General features: G+C 43.2%; 2 protein-coding genes across 3 annotated transcripts; both read right to left on the reverse strand.

Moving 5' to 3' along the window:
* Window positions 1–363: 363 nt before the first annotated feature.
* LOC119382731 (40S ribosomal protein S16) lies at window positions 364–7,444 on the reverse strand. The gene is made up of 6 exons (XM_037650566.2): window positions 7,338–7,444; window positions 7,204–7,249; window positions 6,785–6,886; window positions 5,046–5,142; window positions 4,227–4,274; window positions 364–543 (listed from the first exon to the last, which is right to left on the reverse strand). The coding sequence occupies exons 1-6, from the start codon at window positions 7,343–7,345 to the stop codon at window positions 398–400; spliced, it is 447 nt and encodes a 148-aa protein (XP_037506494.1). The 5' UTR covers window positions 7,346–7,444; the 3' UTR covers window positions 364–397.
* A 2,119-nt stretch (window positions 7,445–9,563) lies between these two features.
* On the reverse strand, window positions 9,564–22,900 carry LOC119382720 (ER degradation-enhancing alpha-mannosidase-like protein 2). 2 transcript variants are annotated; one of them, XM_049412306.1, is made up of 9 exons: window positions 22,876–22,900; window positions 21,406–21,662; window positions 20,447–20,572; window positions 18,122–18,333; window positions 16,330–16,471; window positions 15,680–15,804; window positions 15,332–15,476; window positions 13,681–13,802; window positions 9,564–11,501 (listed from the first exon to the last, which is right to left on the reverse strand). In XM_049412306.1, exons 1-9 carry the CDS (start codon window positions 22,878–22,880, stop codon window positions 9,843–9,845), a joined length of 2,793 nt encoding a protein of 930 aa, XP_049268263.1. In that variant the 5' UTR covers window positions 22,881–22,900; the 3' UTR covers window positions 9,564–9,842. The 2 variants fall into 2 exon arrangements, with proteins under 2 accessions (XP_049268263.1, XP_037506482.1); XM_037650554.2 differs by lacking the exon at window positions 22,876–22,900 and adding an exon at window positions 22,596–22,867.
* Window positions 22,901–22,911: the final 11 nt, after the last annotated feature.

A 22,911-nucleotide genomic window follows, 5' to 3' on the forward strand; every position in this document is an offset into this window, starting at 1 on the left:
ATAGAATGAAGTTGACAGTAACACGAACACAGATAAGCTGTTCAAAATATTGTTCCCATTTACAAATACCACAGATAACATGCAATTCTGCGGTGTGTACACCAGTTCATAAGTCGCTTTCATGGTATATTTATAGACTGCAGTTCATGTGTTACCATCACTGTACTTCTAGATATTTTGCTAAGACAGCTTTCCATACTCGCAGTGTGTACACCAGTTCATAAGTCGCTTTCATGGTATATCTATAGACTGCAGTTCACGTGTTACTATCACTGTACTTCTAGATATTTTGCTAAGACAGCTTTCCAAACTCACACAGTTTTTTGAAAACTGTGTGCTACTCAAACCAAAACGACATGTGCCAAAGGAGGCAAAGGATTTATTGTGCTTTGCTTTTTTAACGGTAGGACTTCTGGTATCTGGCACGGGCACCAGGTCCGCCAAACTTCTTGGGCTCGCAGCGCCTTGGGTCAGCCACAAGCAATGTGCGGTCGTACTGGATCAGGGTGTCCTTGATCTCCTTCTTGGACTGCTCATCCACATCTGAAACATTGAAGAAAAAGAACATCTCCGTTACAGCCGCGGCCATCCTGATCACACCACTAGACAGTGCAACCAGATGTCGGGATCACTGAATCCTACACAAGCTCATATTACGACAGTGTGGTTAATCACTTGGAGTGAGACTGGTATAGCGAAGAAATTGAACTTGATAAAAACTTTTTCGAAGTCTGTGAAAAACCAAACACAAAGGGCTTTTGAAGGAAGTGGGAGCCTTACACAAATTTGTTGTCTTATGTTTCTAGCATTCAAAGCAGTGATGCAACCCTTACACAACCAGGCACAGCCGCATGAATCTGAGCAAGAGGATTCGGAGCATCCTGCAGTCAATACCGTATAAACGCGTGTAAGGGCCGCACCCGTGTAAGGGCCGCACCCCGTTTTTTTGAAGTGCATATTCTAAAAAAAAAAAAAAAAATCCGCGTAAGGGCCGCACCCACACTTTCCTCAACCAATACGTATTCAAAATGCGCGCGCGCGTAAGCTTCTAGGCGTAGTCGATAGATGGCACAAGAAAACGCAACCATCATCATCGTCACCAGAGTATGTATATATATATTTTTTGGATTTTATTCGTGTTAAGATGTTCGTGAAGTGGGCTAAAAATTTTAACTTCTTTATTAGTATTCATAGACTCGCCAACTAAAGTTAAAGCAGGATTTTATCTTTAGCTTCTCACATCTCTATACAAACGCGCTATCGGCGCTATCCATATCGGCATTAGCATCACCAACTTTGGCATGGCGTTCGCGTTGTTCGGTTTGTGCAGTTACAGTGTTCTAGAAGTTAGTGAAGTTCAGCCAGCCATTTGCTGTAGTTTTCTGCACTGTTCGATGACCTTCGTGCTAGCTTGTTTTCTACACGGCGTTCACGTTTTGGCAAGATGGGCAAGTACCTGAATAGCTACACTGCTGGCTATAAGTTGAAGGTGATCGAGTATGCTCTCGATATGCTCTCGAGCATTGGAAACGTGCCGCCGGCAGAAAATTCGACGTTGACGAGAAGTGTGTTCGACGTTGGTGTGCTCAAAAAGAAGCCTTGCGAAACACCAACAGCACTAAGCGCGCTTTCCGAGGAGAGCAGTGCAAGTTTCCCTATTTGGAAGAAGATTTGCTCCGCTATGTGACTGAAGTGCGGAATGATGGTCTTGCACTCACAACGGACATGCTGCGTGTGAAGGGACTAGCCTTGGCGACTGTACTTGGGTGGATCCTATCTGCGTGGAGCTCGGTGTCGGCGGACATTGTGTCCCGAAGTTTTAAAGTCGCCGGGATATCTAACAGCTTGGATGGCACGGAAGATGACTGCTTGTGGGGTGACGGCGCTTCGCAGCGCACCATCTCATCTCGGACTCCAAGTTTGAGGACTCGCCGAGTGACGACGATTGAGCACGTATGTCGCAAGAAATGTCGTATACTGCAATAAACGCTCTTCGTTCGCTAACTGGTGCGTTTTTACTTAAAAAAAAAAAAAATGTCACGTGTATGGGCCGCACTCTGAAAATAGGCCCTCATTTCTTGAAAAAAAAGTGCGGCCCTTACACGCGTTTATACGGTATACTTTCCCGTAGGGTTTATAATTTTCTTCAGATATTATATATGCTCTACAATTTACATGACAAAAATATACTGTGTAATGCAGCTGGAAACATGAAAACCTGTTGACAACACTGTACACACTGCTTGAGGCAATATATACACCTGAGTAACAAAGGTGGAAACGGATTAAAAAAAAAAAAAAACGCACTGCTACTGAAGAAGTAAAAAAAAAGCCACATCCAGTGCTATACTGATGGTGTACAGGAAATGGGCACTATCTGCTTACTGAACAAAATTAGCGATGGTCACTTTCTCCATGCATAAGAGATAAATCACGAGATGTTTGTGTTAACTCTGTAATTGCTGCTGAATGAATGTTTTCTGTCTGCATACTATGTCAGAAAAACCTCATGTGATTTATGGCAAAAACTTATATTGACCTCCATTAGAACACAGAAGCAGCACTGGAATCAAACAGACCACAAGTCAGCACCACCTTCACTCAAAAGAACCAGCAATTTTTGTCCTAAATTTCTTCCACTGTGTGCCTGTGAGACAGCAAGCAAGGTGTTTCTGTCCAATGACAGTGCAATTTTATATGTTGCAACAAACGCTGCAAGCACTGTTGCCAACCTCAATGCATGGCTTTTCAAACAAAGCCACTGTTCTGGCAGTTTGAACACTAAATTCATTGTTTATAAACATCACAATTCAATTGAGAGCAAAGCAATATCATACAACTCACACACCATCTCCTTAAAACTTCAGTTCACTGAATACCATACCTGCCAACCTAGCGGCATGAAAATGCGGGAGACAGCAACGGGCGGGGGAAGGGGGGGGGGTAGTTTTTTTTTTTTTGCATATCGGAAATTACTGAGACTGGCGACTCACATCAGACAAGGGTACGGATGTTTATTTTGAGCTGCTTTGTTCTTTCATCATGAGAAACTTCTTGTTTTTGTAGTGGAGGGAACCAAAATTCTTTACTTGTGAGGGGACCTGGTTCCCATTTTCCGACAAAACGGTGCTGCGAGATCACACTAGCGCTTAGTGGCAAGTTGTGTTCCACAAGAAATCCCATGAATAGGCATTCTGCGCGGATCGCACTGTCTTCGCAGCTCTTTTGGAAGAAACTTCCGATGTTGCCCTGCCCTTCCTCAGCACGAACGTAGTTCTGATGCTTCTGTGAAGCCATCTGCACCTTTATGTTGGCCTTGCCGCCGTGCAAAACGCTTACATCACTGGCGCACGTGGTACAAAATCCGTACTTGTCACCTTTACGCGAAGTCACAAAGCACGGAAACTCGGCTGTGTACGAGTCCAGAAACACACGCAAGTACTTCTTCTTTGCTTTTGACACCGCCATGTACCTCCCAACTGAACTCGGGGAAACACGCAACCCCCACAACCACATAACAAACGCAACTGACGCCTAGGCAGGCGGCATAGACCTAGCGTAGAAATTGCGCTTGAACTTCCTTCAAACCCGGTCGTGCTTCAAACAACGCCTCCTCCAGAAAGATGCCTGCCTGCAGCGCTCATGAAAGATCTGTTTACAGTGGTAGTAGCTAGCGATCCTTGCGGAGGTCGCCCGCAACACATTTCCGCGCTCACACGGCCGCCTCGATCGGCGCCGCTGCTGTAGCGCGCACGCCCCCCTTCCACCGAACCAACCGACCTCCATTGGCAGTTGGCGATCTGAAGTTGCGGGCGTTGCTACAGGTTTCAAATTGACAACACGTCGCATTAACGCAGACACTCTCGAAGAACTCGCATGAACGCTTCCTGCCCAAAGTATGCGTGGAACGGGGGCCAAGACAGACAGATGCAGAAAGTTTCCATTTTTCAGCCACTTTTTGGGAGATTCGAGATAGCATTCGTACAATCGGGAGATTAGGTCAAAATTCAGAAGTCTCCCGGACAATTCGGGAGAGTTGGCAGGTATGGAATACTAACAAAAGCCCAGCTCGAAGTTTAATAAAGTGAAGTGTCCCTGCTTTAACAGAATAAAAGCTGAATGAAAATCCCTATTTTTAAAAATGTTTAAAAAGAAACAAAGAGAAATGTTAGCAACAATGAACAAGTTAACAGTCACAGGAACATGAGAACAAACTATGAGCTTACATTTCTGGTAGTACGCAACGAGGGCCTTGGAAATGGCTTGCCGGATGGCTGCACAGAACAGAAGCGTTTAGCATGTTGAAAAATCTTTTTGAGTAAATGGCACTGCAGTGCACAAGGATGTGCTGAGAATGAAACATCACCCTTCATGGTAGGGTAGACAGTGCTCTCACACAGACATAATTACATAGCAATGCAATCAATCAACATTTACTTGAAGAAAAAGAAGGCCTAATTATTATGAGTACAAAGTTTATAGACACTAGGAGCTCTCCAAGTTATAAATGCAGCAGTGCGATTGCTAAAATGAGCACTTCTTAGGTGCAACAATGTAGTATTAAATCACTGCAAACCTGCTATTCCCAGGCTGCTATGTAGTCCCCAAGCCCGAGTAATGAATGGGCAGTTTTGTACACCAAAATATTGCAGACCCGGGCTACTGTGTAGAGCAACATCAGCACATACTGCAGGTGCTAAACGCTATTAAAACGCATCATGCCCAACTGTGTGATTGAACTGCATGCAAATATATCTTTTCAGTTGTACTTTTTGTCTGAGCAAGCCAAGACATGATTACATGCTTCATTGAAACAGACCTATTGTTTCAGGTGCCCTTGCTATCAATGTGCCAATTGATGCTTGCATGCGTGCATCAGTCAATTTATCCACTTTAAAGCAGACACCTGAAAATGCCTGCTTTTAAACACAGCCTTGGTTAATGCACTAGCTGCAAAAAGCATTGAAGGAGTGTACATAAAGGCTATAGGCGGGAAAGAAATGACACAGCGATAATTAAGGCCTTCGGTAAATGACGCCACGTACCATAAATCTGGGCCACGTTACCACCACCCTTCACACGGATCCTGATGTCGACGCCAGCGAAGCGCTCCTTGCCCAGCAACAGGATGGGCTCAAGCAGCTGCGAAGAAAGGTCAAGAATGGATTACTGTATTAGCACCATTATCGTACAATAAGAACTGATAATTCACAACAGGAATTAAGAATGGTGCTGTCAATGAACTTGTCCAGGGGATTCAGTTCCTAGTGGCATACTGACGTGTGGGAAATACATCAGTGGTATCACTCTGTTTGGTCGTGATGTTGGTGTGCTGTGCACACCCTTGCAATTTTTTGAATAATATCGTGCGAGCGTCTGATAGTTTATGATAGTTTCTAATATCGGGCGAGAAGCAACGAGATCAGGGATACGCCGATCAGCTTCACACCAGTTTTCTGAACACATGATCGCACAGGTAACGCTGACAGCGTGTATGCATCTCAAAGCAAACAGCGTAGCAGATGGCGTTCGCACATGAGGGCGCTTTCTGCGCTTGCGCATAGCATATCCCGTTGTTTTTCACCTTTAAAGGGACCGACAACCAGCTTTTGTGGTACTCGTTTTCTTGAGTGCAATGGGAAGCTTACCGGTCAGAGCTTCTAATCACGGAGTGGTAACGCGGAGAACGCCGTAAAACATTTGTAATCAGAGTTTTTCGATCTGCAGCGATTATGCAGTCTTAATATCACATGCTGCAAACAGTGAGAGGTGAGCGCGATAGCGATTATACGCCAGCAGTGGTGACAAGTTATGCCCTAAGTATAAAAAGGCAATGTTACGTTTGCAAAGCCTGCGGTGCCGCGACTACTGCTTTCTAGCCTATTAAATTATTTTACAATAGTTATAGCGTTTTTCTGGGGCTTCTTATAGAAGTACTTTGGCCGTACGCAGGTCGCTTTATCACATTTTAGTCAAGCCAAGCCAAGCTAAGTCTTCGAAAACGAAACAAGTGGTAGGATACACCAGCAGTGCTGTAGCAATCCTCCACAGAACAGTAAGTCGATGGCATTTTGCGAGCAGAAGCGCAAACTCGCGTGCTACTCTTCAAAAGTCCGAGACGACGAGAGCAGACGAGGGTCGAGCTACGCGGGAAACGCCGCAGCCTGCGTTTCACTGGAAGCCACGAAAGCAGCGCCGCACCTCATGCTTTACTTCTTTTTACCTAAGAAACAAACGGGAATCGACAATAACATACATATTCAAATTTTCAGCCCTTGTTCTGGTGCGTGTAAAAGCATTAGACTACGTACAACAAAGTGCTTAAGACTGCATACGTCTGGTTCATGGCGCTCGCGCTAGGCTGCGCGACATACCGGTTTTTGTTACTTTTTAAACGCGATTTAAAAATATAAATCCTACTCAGATCGCGAAAAGTATTCTGGAATCTGTGACTATAATTCACGGCCTTTTCATTTCTACCAAGATCTAATCAACCGTTCTGGCCAGTTGTCGGTCCCTTTAATAGATGCTACCATGTGCTGTAGTCAATGCTTGCGCATTATTACAAAAATTGCGAGGGTGCAAGAGTGAACCCTCAAAGCACCAGAGATTGCGGTAGCAAATACGAAAAACGTGACAAGTTAGAATATTAGTCAGCTGGTGGTTTTAACGGCACAACGCTCGATAATATCGTTGGATAATGCATACATACGATGATCGCTGTGCGCCGCCCACAACTCACTGCTAACACAAGACACACAAACGCTCCCCACCGCACGCTTACCTTGTAACGCAGCGTCAAGGGCTCGATGTTCTCCAGCGGCCGGCCGTTGACTTTGAGCAGTCCATTGCCGCGCTTGCAGTAAGCCACGGCAGTGGCAGTTTTCTGAAAACGCACGGGGCATTGTCAGCGCCATCATGACAGTATTTCGGTGAGCAGGAGATTTCTTCTATCAACTGTCACAACACACGGCTCGATAACGCCGGCATCCACGTGTAGTGTAGCAAGCCGGGTGACTAACCAGTCTAAACACGGGAACGGAAACACGCTATATTAACTAATCTAACTAAACCTTCAGCATGGAGTGAGAGCTCAGCCTGCGACCAAATTAATCATAAACACCGCAAAGTACATGCAAGTTTTGGAAACAATCTGGTGACAACTTTGGCGAGCGAGATCTTATGTTAGGCCTACGCACTCACCTTCCTACCGAACACTTGAACAGACTGTATAGCTTCTTTCGTGGTCCTGCAAAAACATTAGGTCGTGAGAATGTGGCCTTAAAAGAATGACAACGTACGCGTAGACGAGCCCAAAAATTGGGGAAATTACTTACGCTGCCATTTTTGCGAGCAAGCAGACCCAAACGTGGTCTGTAGCTAACAAGCACGAAAGAGAAAGGAAGGCAGAGAGCTCTCGTTGAGATCTCGTGGAATCTCGACTTGAATCCAATCAGCCAGTGGAATCTGAAGTCATAGCCACAGCTTCACAGCGAATACAGCCAGCCAATATCAGCCAAGACGAGTCGTACGAGCGTCGACTGCTTCGCAGTTCGCACGGTTTGCATGTGTGCTTCGCTTGTTGACGTGCTGCTGGTTCCCTTGCAGTCGTTTAAGAGGTCGTACACAGCGCAATCTGAGTGGTTATTCGACTGGTATGAGAAAAAAAAGGTATTGAAAATTTTAAAAAGGGTTTGTCTGCTAAAATTAATGTGCAACTGAAAAGCTTTAGTAATCTGTAAGATGGCTGAAGCAACGTAGGGGGAGAAAACACGAAATCAAGCGTGTCGCTGAACACTGCGGAAACCAGCCGATACATGCACACGCAGACATGGTTCGGCTGACTCGAGCCTTAATAAGTTCAGACGATCGGAGCTTTGGTAGCAAAGACAAAAGCAAAACTAGAAGAACCCAACAGACTGACCAATGGTTCAAGAGTTTTACACCTGCAAATAAGTAAACAAGTTCGTCGTTAATTTTTTTGCTTCGTGAAGCACAACAGCTAAAATATTAGTTACCAAATATGGCACAGAAAACTTTAAAAGCAAAGATTGCTCTATTTTTTTTTTAACTCTCCTCACTCCTTTTCTGATGGGTAACTGTACAAGCGAACATTTAAGATGAAGCTTTAGCTCGGAAACCATTTTTGTCTGCATGCACAGGCCGTGAATATGATGTTTATTTGTAGCACTTAAATCTTGTGACTGTAGGAAGCCAGAATTTTGGAATGCGAAAATTGTTGGTAACTGCAAACTGAAGAAAAAAAAAATCATTAGTACTATAAAGACACAGAGTTGAATGTATGCAGGGTTAGTGCGGTGTTTATTTCGACTCTTGACTTTGTGATTGTAAAGATATCATGACTGCACAAACAGGTGTGTCAAACCGTATAGAAAGCAGACAAAAAGATATGCACAGGTGAAAGTTCAGTGCTGCATGTTGTGCAGCAATGTGATCAACCTGAGAACATACTCTTGGCCACATATACCGGGTGTCCCAGCTATCTTTAGCCAAGGGTTAAAAAATACAATATTAGAGGCAGGCGAGTAAAATCAGTTGCAAATTGCTGAGAGCCACCTTGCGCGCTACAGACAATTTTTTGTTTTGTAATTAACTAATTTGTTAATTAGGACGATTTAACTAATTTGCTAAATATTGACTTTAGGCAAGAAATCCTGCTTGCAAAGTTCGAGAGCTTCCTCGAAAACCACAATTCCATTATTTGCGATAAAGGAAGTCTCACGTATACCATTTTTTCCAAGCTGTAAAGAAAGCCCGCGAAATACAAAAAGAACCACGTGACTAGCGCGCTCGCGCGCCGCGAGGATGCTGCCCTCAGCCGTGGTTTGAGCGAACGAAAGCAGCTGCGGCCGCGACTCGGCGTCTCCGTTGCAGCGGTAGGCCGATAAGTTAAAGGTGGTTTCGGCCCGCGCTCGCTACAACTTGCACCGTCACGCGCGCAGCTGGCTGGCAACGGGCCAAGAAACCACCGCCCACTTATAGGCCTACCGCTGCAACGGAGCCGGCGAGTCTCGGCCGCAGGTGATTTCGTTCGCTCAAACCTCGGCTGAGGGCAGCATTCTCGCGGCGCGCGAGCGCGCTAGTCACGTGGTTCTTTTTGTATTTCGCGGGCTTTCTTTGCAGCTTGGAAAAAAGGTATACGTGAGACTTTCTTTATCGCAAATAATGCAGTTGGGGTTTTTGAGGACGCTCTCGAACTTTGCAAGCAGGATTTCTTGCCTAAAGTCAATATTTAGCAAATTAGTTCAGTCGTCCTAATTAGCAAATTAGTTAATTACAAAACAAAAAATTGTCTGTAGCGCGCAAGGTGGCTCTCAGCAATTTGAAACTGACTTTACTCGCCTGCCTCCAATATTGTATTTTTTAACCCTTGGCTAAAGATAGCTGGGACACCCGGTATAATATTGTTAGAGGTTCCCACACATAAATACCAAATATGGCATTTATATATCACTTGCAAACATGTGGCCTAAGTTTGAAGGCTTTGCACAACCTACAAGTACAGAATGAAGTGAAAAAAAATACTGACTTCGGACTACAAGTGCCATAAAATAACTTCTTTTTATTGATACTGGTGCTTTGCCTGTAGCCAACACACCTCTACGTATGTCATTTTAATGTAGTGGTGTATATAGTAAAAATAAACAATTTAAATTGGGCATGACTAATGAAAATTGCAACATATGCAATTTCTTTTGTAATTTGTTCCTGAGAGAGGAACACAATATCAATCACTACGTCAATGGGATGCGTGTCATGTTCTCCAGTGCAGCTTGCCAGCTCTGGTAAACATTCGGCTCCTAAAACTAACCTTGACTGACCTAACCAACATTAAACATCTCCCCTCGGAATGCAAGCCTCGACGTGAAAGGCTGCGATGGGCACGTGAGCATTAGCCACCCATTTAACTCCTTCGCTGGCTTTTTAACGCAGTGCTCGGAATCTTCTGTCTTCAGTGACGACATTTTGCCGAATGCTTCTTGAAGAGCTTGCTGCAAGAGGCCTATGGAGTGTGCAGCCACATCACTAGAAGTTCTAGCTTCACTCTTATTTGCATCAACGATTATCACTTCCTCCTCTTCTCCAGGAGCAAGCCTAACTTCTTTCACTTCCGCTTTCCAGCCCGCTGTTGCATTTACCGTACTGCTTGTATGTGTGTCGGGGCCGTCACTGCTATTGCTGCCAATTGCCTCAACCAGGCTGTCTTGAACATGATTCTCCTTGCCCTGTTTGCTAAACTCTGACACTTCGGCATCGTCTTTGGCATCAACAGCTTTAGCAGAATTCGCAACCCCACTATCACTTATCACAGTGGAAGTGTGAATCGTCTGAACTGCTCCTTGAGAGCCATTGTCGGCATCTAGCGACGTGGAGACACGTTCCGAAGGATTGAGCTCAGCGGGTTGCTGAGCAGGCTGAGTTTCATCAACAGGTTCACTGTTGTCATCGTCTGCAGAAGCGTGGCTCCTAATGTACTCCTCAATTTCATCATCAAACTCTTCTTCGTCTCGGTCAAAGTCATTGGAGCTTTCTTCCTCAGAGGGATCAACACTAGTCTCCGTCGACACAGCTCCTAGTGACAAGTTTGGTTGCAGTTCATCGGTATCACCCATTTCGGCTGCATCAGATTTTGTGGAATGTGGATACCCTGCAGCTACATCCCGCGTCAAATCGCCCGCTTCACCATTAAGGTCGCTAGGAATATGATCGTTCTGTGACGAGAATTCTAGCTTGGTCGCATCTAGTATGTCACCCTCATTCTCTAGAGCCTTGTCACGACTGCCAGCACTTGACAAATTGGGTCGATAGCTGCCCTCAGTTTCACCTGTCACCGAGTTTGCTTCGTCGTCCTCACCTTCTCCGTCTGAACTCAGGAAGTCGAAAATGCGGGCATCAACATCGTCGGATTTGTCCTCCTGCGCAACTTCTTTATCCACAACTTTCACATTGTCCGACTCCACATTTTCTTCTGCGGCCTTCTCAGAAGAGAGCAGATCGGTGAAAAATGAGGCAGGATCCTGAGTGGGAATACTTGCAGGGGCCAAGGGCGGTGAAGGCAGTTTTCTGTCTGGAGATGATTTGGCCCAATGGGGCTTGTTGCTATCACCAATGTCGTCCGCATCAGCCATATTTTCGCTGACCCGCAAAGGCTTGATGAAATCGTCTCTGTGCTCGTCTACGAGCAATTTGCTTACGTCAAACTCCTTTGCAAAGTCTCGAAGAGCTTGGTCCTCCAAAGCTTTGTCCACACTGCAACAATGCACCGCTGCCACATCGACGGGATGAGCCTCGGTGTTGAACACGTAGGCTCCCGTGTCTATGACACACTCTCCAGATGATGTCTGTATTATGTCAGCAGAACTGCCATTGTTGTGGATGAAGTGATCGGGAGTGAAGAGGAGGTAGAGATACTTGGTCGTTTCAGCCAAAAAGAAGGACTCCATTCGGTCTTCAAGCGTGTGGTCTCCAACCTTCTTTATCTAAAGAAAAGAAGAAAAAACAGATATATTACTACATTTTTAATCTCACAAAAGTTTCTCAGAGAGCACATTATTACCATATACGTACTGTAAAAACTGTGAGTGGCAGCAACATTGCTGCAAATGCAATGATTTCATTGAGAGAGCACTAGTTGGGTTATTGTGCGACCCGGCCGTTATCAAAGATTCGGGGCAGAAAAGCTGCGGCAGAAAAAAGAGCACACAAATTCCATCAACCTCACAAAAAAGAATAAAAAGAAGAAAAAGAAAGTGGCCACGGTGAGGATTCGAAGTTCTGCCTTACCAGCACTGCTACATCTCTGTAGACGAGTGTGTGAACCACTGCGTCACCGTTGCAACAGGCGACAGTGATGAATGGCTGTGCACATGGTTGGTCTCTCCCTAGCAGCCAGTTCACTAGATGGCACTGCACCTACTACTGCTCACCGTGCTCACACTGCAGCCACTTGCCCTGCCGTTAGCATTGTCGATGCGCAGCATTTCACGTATAACACCGAGCGACAATTAATGCTCTCTCACTTGCACATCATAAGAATTGCTTAGGTCTCCCACAGTCTTGTTCCTATCTAGCACGCACTCAAAAGATGACAGCTCTAGCTGGTGCGATGTTGCCTCATATATCAGCATATCTTCCTACCATATATATATATATATCTTCCTACCATATATATATATATATATATATATATATATATATAATTCAAAAGAAAGTTCTGAAGGTCCAGTGCACATGTAGTTGAAGAAATGAAGGAGCACACTTACGAAAATTGCATATTTTTACTCATTTACGTTTCGGCCGTGGTTCCGACGAAGGCCGTGCCACGGCCGAAACGTATAAATGAGTAAAAATATGCAATTTTCGTAAGTGTGCTCCTTCATTTCTTCAACTATATATATATATATATATATATATATATATATATATATATATATATATATATATATATATATATATATATGTATATATATATATACACATTTTGCATTATCGCACAAGATAAAAGAGTGTGAAGGCTAAGTTACTGTTTGATCACGCATTCGGGAGGCATATGTGAGAAAAACGATGTTTGACAGACCAGTGAAAATGCTCCTAAGCAAAACCTGCTCTTCAAGTGAAATGCAGAATCAGACATCATGAAGTGCTAAATCAATGCTTTTTCCTAACTTAAGAATCCTGCATTGCACAAGGCAATCTCGGAGGTCATGCTTTCTTGGGCAATGTCCCCTGCTATGAGCCAGATTAGCAGGAAAGGAAGTGCTGCAGCATATAACTTCACATGAAAGAGTCATGTGAAGTTACAGCAGTCTTTAAACATTGACAAAACAGCACCTTCTGTCTGACTGAAATACAATATTATTCTAGCATATGCTATCATAACAGTCGCAATAAGTTTCCAGTGGCTGACTATACTTGCCAATTATAAATATCTGTACGTCAATTTACACTGCAGAAAGCTGGCACTGTTTTTACACAATGGCAGCACCAATCCTGTTCGACGTTTATGTCAAATTCCAGCTTATGAAGGCTATGTTCCCAGTTAGCTGGAATGTTTACTTCCCTTGGTGCTTGCATGAAGGAAGATGTTGGGTCTCTTTAATATGCAACCAATACTATACCCTAAGTATATCAGATCGCGCAGTACAGGGCAAATCAGAGGTCATTCGGAGAGGCCTCGGCCCTGCAGTCTACATCAAATAGGCTGACAATCATAATGACGATACCCCACAATCAACACATACGTACTAAACTTGTTCTGCACATCCCAAAAAAGAAAACCTTTTCTCGCTGACAAAATTAAGCAAGGGTAGATATTTGGCCTTGTTGGTGCGACATATTCATATTGTAAAGCGCGGAACTGAAATGACAAGGACGGGACAGGGAGTAACACACACACAAACACAAGCGCTAACTTTCATAAGTTTGATCACAAGTTTTCACGTATATATGTTTGGTCAGGCTTCCAATAAATCATTGTTGAAAGTTAGTGCTTGTGTGTGTGTTACTCCCTGTCCCGTCATTTCAGTTCTGCGCTTTACAATATGAAAATTAAGCAGCCAAACGACTACTTAACTGACACAGCTAAATATGAACAGGTTCACTCATATAAGGGCCACCATGGTTCCAATGCACAAAAAAGAAGCAGCGAAAGAAACTCACTGTTGCATAACCACATTCGGTCTTGGCGCTGTGCCTGATTGATTCAAGGATGTCGACGCCAATCTCCAGGAAATGTGGATCCTTCGTGGCTTGATACAGGTACACTAGGCTCTCGACAAGTTCTGTAAGGAACACAGATTGTTTGGATGACGTAAGACAAGTTTCAGGACACCACAGCCGAAGCAAGAGCTTAGGAAGCTTAAGGGAACCGAAACACCTGCTAAGTGTGCTAGTGTGCAGCCTTCCAGCATCTGCGGTATCGCTTGCATACACATTTTGTACTCCTACATGCAGGGTGAAACTGTTCTATAGGATCATGCTTCGTCTCAAGTGAGTTTATTAACAAACTGGTGCAAGCTGGTATAGGGCCAACAACACATCTGAACTAATCCGTCAAAACTTCAGTATGCGTGTGTAGACACAAACCTGTCACCTTTTTTTCTCTCTCATAATAATTTGTTTCAGTGAACAATTTGTCTTAAAAGAGCCAAGTATAACGTAAAATGACATTTTGCAACATATCCTTGAAGTGGACACTTGCTAGAACATAGAACAAAGTTGTTCATTGTGGAAATTTTCGTGCTGAAACTGATCTGCATAGCCCAGTGGGACTCCTAATTAATTTCAACCAGCTGGAGTTCTCTTACACGCACCCACTGTAGCGCACACAATAATTTTTTTCCTTTCATCCTCATCCAAGTGTGGCGATGATTTCCACAACCCAAAGCTCAGCAGACCAACATTACCGAGACCGGTAACATTGCTAAAACTAGGTTTTATGTAGAAACAGAATGACGGAAATATCCTGACATCAATGCCCACAGCTGTTCCAAGATTCTGTCACATTAGAAATGCCACAGCTACGGTTGTCTAGGATGGCTGAGCATTGAGATCAGGCTGTGTGGAACATGTACAATTGCCAGTAAATGACCACAGAAAATGACGAATTAAGAGGAAATTCAATTGCTTCTTTCTCGTTGTTGTCAGATACTGTCTGTGTGGATGCACACTGTCTGTGTGGATGCACACATTGCGAAAGAATACGGCTATGCATATTGTAAAATAGTGCGGTTAATGCGTGAAAAAAAATGTTATGTTTTTTTTGTGAACCATATGGTCTCATAGTAACAGAAAGTTCTGTTCCTTGAATGTAAGAGCAATAACTGTCATCCACTTTCTACCATTCAGTACTGCTACTTCTATGGTGGAGTCACAGGAACTCGTGGAATAAGGAGCTGAGGTATGGTGCCTAACCCTGTCATTTCTGTAACCTTTTTAATCTGGCTTTTGCAGTTACTCCAATGTACAATTTATATTATTTGGAAACGGCAACCTTATGTGACACCTTCCCAAAGATCCTTTAAATAGAGCATATAGTGATACCATAAATGCATTGCACAGAGAGTCATGCAATTCCAATATGTTGTGATAAATCTTGCCATAAATTAAAGCATGAAACACATCTTAAATTACAGTTAATTATAAGGCGGTGAGTGCCACCTTGCCACAACACCATCAAGTAATATATCCAAGTAGGCCAGTTTCAAATCTGACCACATAAAAAGTAATCCCAACTGAAGAGCCTACAGAAATATATGCCTGTCCTCTATCTCAACCCACAATCAGGGCAGGGCACCAAGCATTGACTCACCTGGCCTAAGCGGGTAGCCATCTCGCTTTGGGTGAGCTCTTCCGTGCACCACCTCGTAAAATTCCGGAGTGAAACCATACTCCCTCCATACCTGGTGGTAGTTATATAACGACTTGCGTGCATTGTCCAAATCACCTATTAGAGTCTGTGATAGATGTGGTAGGGGGTGAAGAACGAAGCCAGAAATAAGTAGGTGCAGCAGGGCTTCGTGTTTCAGTCTTTTGCACATGCAAACTGAGGTGTTTACACGTGCAGTAGAAGCAGCAAACACCACACAGAAATTGAAACTAGACCAAAGCAGGAATGGAGTTGAATAACTGGTAACAAAATAATGGACTTGTTACTAACCAGCAAACCTGGCCAAAATGCTTCTAGGCTCTGGAATACTGGCATGGTAACTTTGCCGGATGAATTTTCCACCCAGAAGTACCAATCATCACGCTTCATATACTTGCTTATTGTTTTCTCATACTCTGCAAGTGTACAATGAAATAACAAGACATTAAGAGGAGAACGCAATCTTTTTCTACGCAAGGGAAACAGTTTAGCTAGCATGTCCACTGCTAGTTTAAACCAAGTCTATCACAAGGCCCATTCTGAAGACCTCAAACAAGACAAAAACACAGAAAAGGTGTGAAAAACGGCTTACAGTAAAATGAAACAAAAGCTCATAGAAGAAAATTCAAAAGTAAATACGCCAGAACTGTTATGTTATGCAAGAAAATTAAGGTTATGTCTGATGCTGATGACGCATAACCCTAATAGACACAATGATATTTACTATAAAACATCATAGGAGACATTCCAATCCTTCCTTGTTTAAACAAAAAAACAAATGTCGCAGAATGCCACACCTAAAAGAGGATGAGTCGAATTTTCATGCTACGATCCTTTCTTTTCTCAGTTGATACCAAAACACAAGCTGCTCTTTTTCAAATTCAACTGAAGGAGTACGCACAAAATAGTATACTTCAAAGGCAGAGAAGAATCGCTCGAACCTTTAAACATGCGCATAAGTTCGGGCCTCTGTAGCATGATGGCGCCTTTCACCAGGTACTCGTAATAAGAATCAACGCCGGCTCCTATGCCAGAATCTGTGGCTGTCCAGATGCCAAGCTGAACGTCAATGTGGTTGCCCACCTGCAATACAGCAGCATGTATTACACACCTTTCGTCATTACCACTGATTGAATGTAACTACATACTTACAAAACCAATGCATCTTGTAGTACATACAAGCATAGGTTGGCAAACTCACTCATGAGTCGACTCACTCAGACTCAGATCGAGCAGTGAGTCTGAGTGAGTCCGAGTGAGTAATATTTTGCTGAGTCTGAGTCCGAGTGAACCCGGCTAATAAAAATTTTAGTGAGTCTGAGTCCGAGTGAGCTCTAAGTGCAAAATATATTTCTTGAGTGAGTCTGAGTGAGCTCCACACTTTTTTGCCGACCTATGGTCCTATCTACACAGCTTCAGCATTACTATCAGCCCTATGTGGGCTCACGTTTATACTCCCGCTGACTCACATATACTTCAAAGCACTAGCGTTCATACGCCAGCTCAATATTTATTAGTCAGAGGTGTCATGATGCAACAAGCACAATATGCACGAAGACTTAGATAGGGCACAGGATGGAGCGCTTACTAGCAACTGAAGTTTTTATTTCTGAAATTGCGCTTGTTTCATCATGAACCTTTACAAACATGGCCAACTGGCAGTAATATTTTGGTAAGCTTGAGTCCGAGTGAGTCCGGCTGAGAAATATTTCAGTGAGTCTGAGTCCGAGTGAGTCCTTGTTGAGAAAAATTTTGGTGAGTCTGAGTCCGAGTGAGCTCTAAGGGCAAAATATATTTCATGAGTGAGTCTGAGTGAGCTCCACATTTTTTGCCGACCTATGCATACAAGACAAAGGTTCGAATACTATACTCATGCAACACATAGTAATATATCGCAATTAAGTATGTAAAGATTATCTGTGAGATATATAACTGATTACACTTCAGCACTACACAGATCAGTTAGTTTTTTTTATTGTAACAGGTACAAGCCAGCAGGCAACTTTACTTCAAACTCAAAGTGTCCATTCTGACCCTTTTTAGGGCTTACACTTTCCATTCATACTAGGTAACTGGCTAATACAGCAGAAGTCAGAGTGGTGAAGAGGCACCAGTATGCACGATACTAGTTGCGTAACATGTAGTTGTCTAATGTATACTGACATGGTAGAAGGCAGAGATGTAAGGACACCAATGGCTGCTCCAGTGCTGTACAGAAGCAATGAGCTGATCGATGTTGGGTCAAGGCACCTCAAAAGTGAATGTAGAATGTGATCAATCAAGAGTCATCGAATAAGGATGCGGACCTATCCTCTGTTTCATACATTGGGTGCAATGCTGTGAAAGCTATGTCGGCCAGCAAAATGTGTACGTCCGCGCATCTCACATTTGGATTTCGTCGTAAACGTGGCCTCCGCAATTGGCTCTGGCTGCGTGCTACCAGAACTAATCGTGGAGACCATGATACAAAAACAAAAAGATGCTAAGCCATCCAGAACAGCTTTGTGGCAACCATATAAACAACAGGGTTTGTTTATTTCAAAGACACAAAGCATCTTCAGTCCAAAAACAAAAATAATCCCATTACAGGTGGTAAAATTATGTAACTATTTCTAGGTGCGAACGCATCTACTGCAAGAAGTCTCGCTAACTTCCATAGCGTTACACCTGATTTATGAAACGGTGTATAGGACAGAACGCACAATTCAAGAAAGACTGACGTTTGCACATTACCAATCCTATGGATGTCCGGGCCTTCCAAAGTGCTCGCAATGCTCGTAGAGCCACCTGCTCGAAGACTGGATTCCCCGTTAGCCGGCTGAGGGTGGCAAACTCGATCAAAAAGGTGCCCACGCCAGCAGTGCACGTGATACTGGTCTCTCCTAGTGGTACTCCGTTCATTAGGTTGACTGTACCATATGGCATGCCCGTCTTGGTGTCAAAAGCTGCACACAGAAGCAACATTGACTCAGCCTTCACATGAGGCTTGTAGTTCTTTTATTACAGGAACTTCTGACCATCAGAAGCCTGTCAAAATGTAGAAAAAGTTTTATTAGTATGCCAGCATGCTTGAAAATGAATAACCTGTGCCCAGGAATCAAGCCTATCACCTCATATTTAGAGGAGAAACACCGCAGTCATTGAGCCATCATGAAAAGTACAAGCTCAGTTGTACCCCAAGAAATAACGAATGCAGGAAACTTCAGCAATCATTAGCAGCTTGACACTTCCCGAAGCGTGTGCTGCTATGTGCTGCGATGTCAAGCTCAGACCTGCTGTCGAGATATCAGCTCACGCAATGTCTCAAGATGAAGCATTTTTGATGCTTAAGAGGACAGACAAGATCACCTACGTTAGCTATGCCAGTTACAAATTTTACTTCACACTCATATGTTTCAGCTACAAGACCATAAGCTACAAACAATATATTGTTTTTTCACAATTATCATTCTGCTAGCGGCTAGTCAGCTACTTTGTGATGCAAAGGTGTTGATGCAAAGCCCATTAAGGGCACAGGGTAAGGCAAAATTTGAAAAAAAAAAATCACCTCTTTTTTTCTTTGCAATTTGGGAAGTGTGTCCCTTTGTGCATATTTCCACATTCGTGCTTTTCTTAAAAAGTATTTTTTTGTGGCTGAAAACCAGTTTTTCCCGAAGCAAGTGGTGAGTGAACACGCATCCCAGGACAAGCCCCTCGTATGCGCTCCAGTGCTTATGGTCCATTATTCTAAGAAAAAAGACTTCATGTACAAAAGCCAAAATGCTTGTCTAGAGTCAGCTGTGCATAAGAAATTGTTGGGTAACTTCGAAGGCAGTCCAAAGACACTGTGCGCCTTTTCATTGGAACTTGTTCTTCAGAGCGCGTCTGTTCGAACACTTTTAACTCCTAGCTCCATTACACCTTGTGTCTGTCGTGCCTATCGATATGATACAGCTTGAGATGCTCAGGGTAAAGAAGGTCTTCAGGAAGTATAAAGATTGTGGCAATTGATACAGTTTTCTTGTAAATGCGAATAAATGTTGGCAACGTACTGAGGTGCTGAACGCTGAACCAGCCAGCTCTTCATCGTTGCGTCCTTTGAGGTGAATCGTGTGCAGGGTTACAACGGGTATGCTCTAATGGACATGAATATTGTTTGTGATGCAATTAGACCAAATTGCATGTGCAAACTGAGCGGTGTAAGTGTTAAGCTAAAGCGAATTGCATCACAGAGTCTTTGCTGTAATTGTTTAGGCTTCAGAGTCTGAAAGATTGCGACATTAGATGTTGTTGTTTTGTTTAATGATCGCAGTATCGCACGAGCCAAAATCCTGAAAAAGATTAGGATTGAAGCCTGGCCAAAATGTAGTCATTTTACTGGAGAAAGTTGACCACAATCAACAATACATTGCAGTTAGAGCTGCAAGACAGCTCACAAAAGACCCAAGGCAAAAATTGAAAGTGAAAAATTTATTTTGGCAATGATTACCAAGCTCACAGCTACTAAATAAAATAGTTGAGCGGTGTTTGTGGCAAAGTATGCTCACTTTTCAGCTGTTTTCTAACTTTAAACTCGATTATTGCAAAACCATGTTTTTAATTACTTACCTAGAAATCATTATTTCCTATTTATTCCAAGATATCCAGTTGGTTATTTTTTCTCGTATTCCGCATAAATGCATATAAATACTGTACTAGAATTGAAGTTATGCACTTTACAGTTTTTGTGTTACAAAATTTAAAAGATGCAAATTAACTCAGAATTTAGGTCCTAGTGGTAAGAAATTCACCACAATTCTAATATTAGTCAGATTTAAATAAATCTGCTTCAGTCAAAAGAACGGAAAATTTGGAAAAATATGATATATGTATTATGTGGATATCCCTTTTAGTCACTGAGAAAACGGTACCTCAAAATGGCCAAAAACGCATGGGACATACAGGGCTTACCCTGTGCCCTTACGTAGTCAGTGCTGTACATTGGGCTTGTTGGTATAACATTTTGTGGGATAGTTAGACATTGTTTTATAGAGATGAAATGAAGTGAACTAAACAATGACAGTGCCGTAAATTCAATACCTGGAAGCAGTCGTGTGGCCACATCCTCGGCAAGGCGCAAGAGGGGTCCCGAGCAGGGCCAGCCTGGCTCGAGAGGCATTTCAGCTTTTCGGGACAGGAGATGTGCAGAAAGCAGACCACCAACAACTGCTCCAAAGAAAATGAAAGTATCATAAGGCTGTAATTAAATGTAACCATGTGCAGCTAGGCATTCTCCTTGTTCGGTACTTTTTCTACTTCTTTTCCACAGTATCTCATTAATTATTTTAATACTTAATATTAATAATCAACTGACAAAGCAGTACACTACAAGCACTAAACATGATGCAGAACAGAGCACAAAGTTCATTGGACCAGTTCGTTGTGCCCTGTTCCCAAACCTTAGAAATGTCTCGCAAGCACAGCGACCAACTTATCTAAGCTTACGCAGTGATTTCAAGAGATTACCCAATTATCGATATGGAAACTTGTAACAGCTAGCAGTTGTGAAATCCTCAAAGCTCTTGGAAAGTCACTTCTTCAGCTCAATAAAGAAGGCAGGTGCGGCATGCAAGCATGTAAATGGGCATTTTTCACACTTCAACAATTCCCAAATGAGCACTGGTGGATGGATTTCTCTTCCTGTAGCATCCAGTCGAAAGCTCAACCTTATACAACATTTGGAATGAACTGTGCTAGGAATACAGCACTGTAACCATTCTAGCATCAGGATCTCGCACCAAGCAATCTTCATTCCGTGTTTTATTTCATGATGTCACTTAACGACACATGTGCAGATGGCAGTGTTTCATATTTCAGGTATTGCACCTTTATCAACTTCAGCTGTTAACTTATCCTTTGTCCCTCTCTTCACATTGCTATCGCTTCTTATGCCAACTTGAAGTTTGTGCAGACTCCATCACATTTGCATAAAGCCCATTACATTTCTGACAAAGGTGTGAGCTTACGGAAGCGACAACCTGCACATGTGCTACACTCACCTCGAATGTTGGTCTCAAAGACCGAAACATTGATGTTGATGTTGAAATTGATGTTTTCCGCAATCATTGCCGCTACCTTTCGGAACTCCGTGTAGTTGCCCATAATAGCTAATGTGTCGAGTGCATCGATGAGCGTGAGTGAGAAACTGCCCCAGGTGTCAACGCCATCACAGGAAAGTGGCCGGAGTTCGTCATAAGGGTAGGCGTACTTCATGTAGCCATCGTATGCGTGCTGGAACATCTCCAGCACACGACTCCTGCAACAGAATCACAACAAACGTGTTTATATTTGGCAGCGAAACCGAGTATGTGTGATGCAATTAGATTGGTAGAGTTGACATGAAGCATCACATGAATCTAAACTTTTTACCTGTTAGCACCAAAACATAGCTGTAGAATATATAAAGGACTCTGAAATGATTAACCACTCTCTTTGCACTATGATTATATGCCTGTACATCGTGAATACGTCTTGAGATTAGCAATAAGATAACTTGCGATTTCCCTTGCACACATTAAAAAATTTAATTTTATTTAACGTTGAGTACAAAGCCGTCAGAGCAACAGATAAGCAGAATGATGCTACTGTGATAAGTCTATGTGGTAGATGTAAAGCTTCTTGTAGCACTAGGTATGCATCAAGCCAAGGTCACAATGCAAAGGCTAGCTGCAAAACACACTGTTGGCACCACCAATTTTTGCAGGATGCTCTTGTAACAATTAATGATGCAGTTTCCAAGAGTATACTTTTCTACTTCCGTATTATGCTAGCTGTTCACCTGTTCAATTTTTTTCCTTTTGCGCGTGTTAAAATAACAGTTTGTGAGAAACTACTCCACGCGTTATACCCAGCAGCTCGCTCTATGAGCCGTCATACAGCGGCACAAAGTTTGCAGTGAATCTGAGTTGAGATATATTAAAGAACCCCCATAAGTAGTATAGCCGCGAACGTAAACGATTTTCGAAAATCGTCTACATTTGGTCAGTTCACGAATGCAAAACATCTAAAGTAAACAATGAAGTAAGCTCCGTGACAGCCAATGATATTCAATGCCCCAATAGCACGCCCTAAAGAGCCAAAGTGCGGTACATTTCCTTCAACTAGTCTAGTTCAACGTAAACAAGCGCTACGCAACGTAAACTGCGATGCGGACACAAGTGAAGACGACAAAGTAATTTGTTGCATCTACCTGTAAATTCCCAGTTTGTGGTCGCTGAATTTTTCGGACGAGACATGAGGAATTATCATACATGACAATAATAATATTACGTGTACTAAGGAGCCCATGACACGAACGCAGACGCTTTAGCACCGGCGAACATGTGTGTGTTCGAAACTGGACGCGATCGGCTAGGCTGTCCAGCAGCTTCTAGCTGTGCGGCATTGCGCGTGGAATCGTTCGGTCCATCATTGAGAGGCCATTTAACCGCAGCAAAATTACTTCATTTCCATTAGCGCAGTATATACACCTCATAACATAATCAACGACGGCGGCGTCTGCGTCC

Source organism: Rhipicephalus sanguineus, chromosome 2 (genome assembly GCF_013339695.2).
Source record: "Rhipicephalus sanguineus isolate Rsan-2018 chromosome 2, BIME_Rsan_1.4, whole genome shotgun sequence".
Taxonomy (NCBI): Eukaryota; Metazoa; Arthropoda; class Arachnida; order Ixodida; family Ixodidae; genus Rhipicephalus; species Rhipicephalus sanguineus.